Consider the following 2875-nt stretch of genomic DNA (forward strand, 5'->3'; position numbering starts at 1 on the left):
TTCCGCCGCTGTGCGAGGTCAGCGAGAGTCGGGGGGGGACACGGGGGCATCAAAAATGGGTTGGGGGGCATCAAAAATGGGTTGGGGGGCACCAAAAATGGGTTTGGGCCACCAAAAATGGGTTGGGGGGCATCAAAGAGGGGGTGGGGGGCACCTAAAACGGGTTGGGGGCATCAAAAATGGGTTGGGGGCATCAAAAATGGGTTGGGGGCACCAAAAATGGGTTGAGGGCATCAAAGAGGGGTTGGGACCACCAAGGACAATTTGGAGTCACCAAAGAGGACTTGGGGTCACCAAGAAGGACTTGGAGCCACCAAGGAGGGGTTTGGGGCCATCAAGGACAATTTGGAGTCACCAAGGAGGGATTTGGGGCCACCAAGGAGGATCTGGAGCCACCAGGGAGGATTTGGGGTCCCCAAGGACAATTTGAGGCCACCAAGGAGGGATTTGGGGCCACCAAGGCCAGGTTGGAATTCCAGGATTGACTCGGACACGGATCGGGAACACCGGGACGGTTTCGGGGCGTCGGGAACGGCGTCAGTCGGACCCCGGGGGCGTTTTTGGGGTCACCAAGGACAATTTGGGGTCACCAAGGAGGATTTGGGGCCACCAAGGAGGATTTGGAGCCACCAAGGAGGATTTGGGGTCCCCAAGGACAATTTGAGGCCACCAAGGAGGGATTTGGGGCCATCAAGGACAATTTGAGGCCGCCAAGGAGGATCTGGGGCCACCAAGGAGGGATTTGGGGCCATCAAGGACAATTTGAGGCCGCCAAGGAGGATCTGGGGCCACCAAGGAGGGATTTGGGGCCATCAAGGACAATTTGAGGCCGCCAAGGAGGATCTGGGGCCACCAAGGAGGGATTTGGGGCCATCAAGGACAATTTGAGGCCGCCAAGGAGGATCTGGGGCCACCAAGGAGGGATTTGGGGCCATCAAGGACAATTTGAGGCCGCCAAGGAGGATCTGGGGCCACCAAGGAGGGATTTGGGGCCATCAAGGACAATTTGAGGCCGCCAAGGAGGATCTGGGGCCACCAAGGAGGGATTTGGGGCCATCAAGGACAATTTGAGGCCGCCAAGGAGGATCTGGGGCCACCAAGGAGGGATTTGGGGCCATCAAGGACAATTTGAGGCCGCCAAGGAGGATCTGGGGCCACCAAGGAGGGATTTGGGGCCATCAAGGACAATTTGAGGCCGCCAAGGAGGATCTGGGGCCACCAAGGAGGGATTTGGGGCCATCAAGGACAATTTGAGGCCGCCAAGGAGGATCTGGGGCCACCAAGGAGGGATTTGGGGCCATCAAGGACAATTTGAGGCCGCCAAGGAGGATCTGGGGCCACCAAGGAGGGATTTGGGGCCATCAAGGACAATTTGAGGCCGCCAAGGAGGATCTGGGGCCACCAAGGAGGGATTTGGGGCCATCAAGGACAATTTGAGGCCGCCAAGGAGGATCTGGGGCCACCAAGGAGGGATTTGGGGCCATCAAGGACAATTTGAGGCCGCCAAGGAGGATCTGGGGCCACCAAGGAGGGATTTGGGGCCATCAAGGACAATTTGAGGCCGCCAAGGAGGATCTGGGGCCACCAAGGAGGGATTTGGGGCCATCAAGGACAATTTGAGGCCGCCAAGGAGGATCTGGGGCCACCAAGGAGGGATTTGGGGCCATCAAGGACAATTTGAGGCCGCCAAGGAGGATCTGGGGCCACCAAGGAGGGATTTGGGGCCATCAAGGACAATTTGAGGCCGCCAAGGAGGATCTGGGGCCACCAAGGAGGGATTTGGGGCCATCAAGGACAATTTGAGGCCGCCAAGGAGGATCTGGGGCCACCAAGGAGGGATTTGGGGCCATCAAGGACAATTTGAGGCCGCCAAGGAGGATCTGGGGCCACCAAGGAGGGATTTGGGGCCATCAAGGACAATTTGAGGCCGCCAAGGAGGATCTGGGGCCACCAAGGAGGGATTTGGGGCCATCAAGGACAATTTGAGGCCGCCAAGGAGGATCTGGGGCCACCAAGGAGGGATTTGGGGCCATCAAGGACAATTTGAGGCCGCCAAGGAGGATCTGGGGCCACCAAGGAGGGATTTGGGGCCATCAAGGACAATTTGAGGCCGCCAAGGAGGATCTGGGGCCACCAAGGAGGGATTTGGGGCCATCAAGGACAATTTGAGGCCGCCAAGGAGGATCTGGGGCCACCAAGGAGGGATTTGGGGCCATCAAGGACAATTTGAGGCCGCCAAGGAGGATCTGGGGCCACCAAGGAGGGATTTGGGGCCATCAAGGACAATTTGAGGCCACCCAGGAGGGATTTGGGGCCATCAAGGACAATTTGAGGCCACCAAGGAGGATTTGGGGTCACCAAGGACAATTTGAAGCCACCAAGGAGGGATCTGGGGCCACCAAGAAGGATTTGGGGCCACCAAGGACAATTTGGAGTCACCAAGGAGGGATTTGGGGTCCCCAAGGACAATTTGAGGCCACCAAGGACAATCTGGGGCCACTAAGGAGGATTTGGGGTCCCCAAGGACAATCTGGGGCCACCAAGGAGGATTTGGGGTCACCAAGGACAATTTGAAGCCACCAAGGACAATCTGGGGCCACTAAGGAGGGATTTGGGGCCACCAAGGAGGGATTTGGGGCCACCAAGGCCGGGTTGGAATTCCGGGATTGACTCGGACACGGATCGGGAACACCGGGACGGTTTCGGGGTCCGTACCGAGGTGAAGACCTCGGTGGTCTGCTGGATGGTGGCGATCTTGGTCCAGCCCCACTTCTTGAAGAGCTGGACCCGCGTGGGGTTGTGGAGCGTGGCCGAGGGGTGCGTCCGGAAAAAGGTCGGGAAGCGCTGGCGGTTGGGGGGGGCCGGGGGGGGGGGG

The 2875-nt window shown here is 59.0% G+C and overlaps 1 protein-coding gene across 1 annotated transcript in view; it reads right to left on the reverse strand.

The window, feature by feature from the left end:
- The window catches only part of GABBR1 (gamma-aminobutyric acid type B receptor subunit 1), a gene marked incomplete at its 5' end in the record, with an annotated part of 33923 nt that overhangs the window by 25046 nt on the left and 6002 nt on the right, over positions 1-2875 (reverse strand). Inside the window, one exon of the mRNA XM_017731395.1 lies at positions 2561-2867. Within this exon, the coding sequence (XP_017586884.1) occupies positions 2561-2867 (307 nt within the window). The remainder of the gene's footprint in view (positions 1-2560; positions 2868-2875) is intronic.

Source organism: Corvus brachyrhynchos, unplaced genomic scaffold (genome assembly GCF_000691975.1).
Source record: "Corvus brachyrhynchos isolate BGI_N302 unplaced genomic scaffold, ASM69197v1 scaffold894, whole genome shotgun sequence".
In the NCBI taxonomy this organism is placed as follows: Eukaryota; Metazoa; Chordata; class Aves; order Passeriformes; family Corvidae; genus Corvus; species Corvus brachyrhynchos.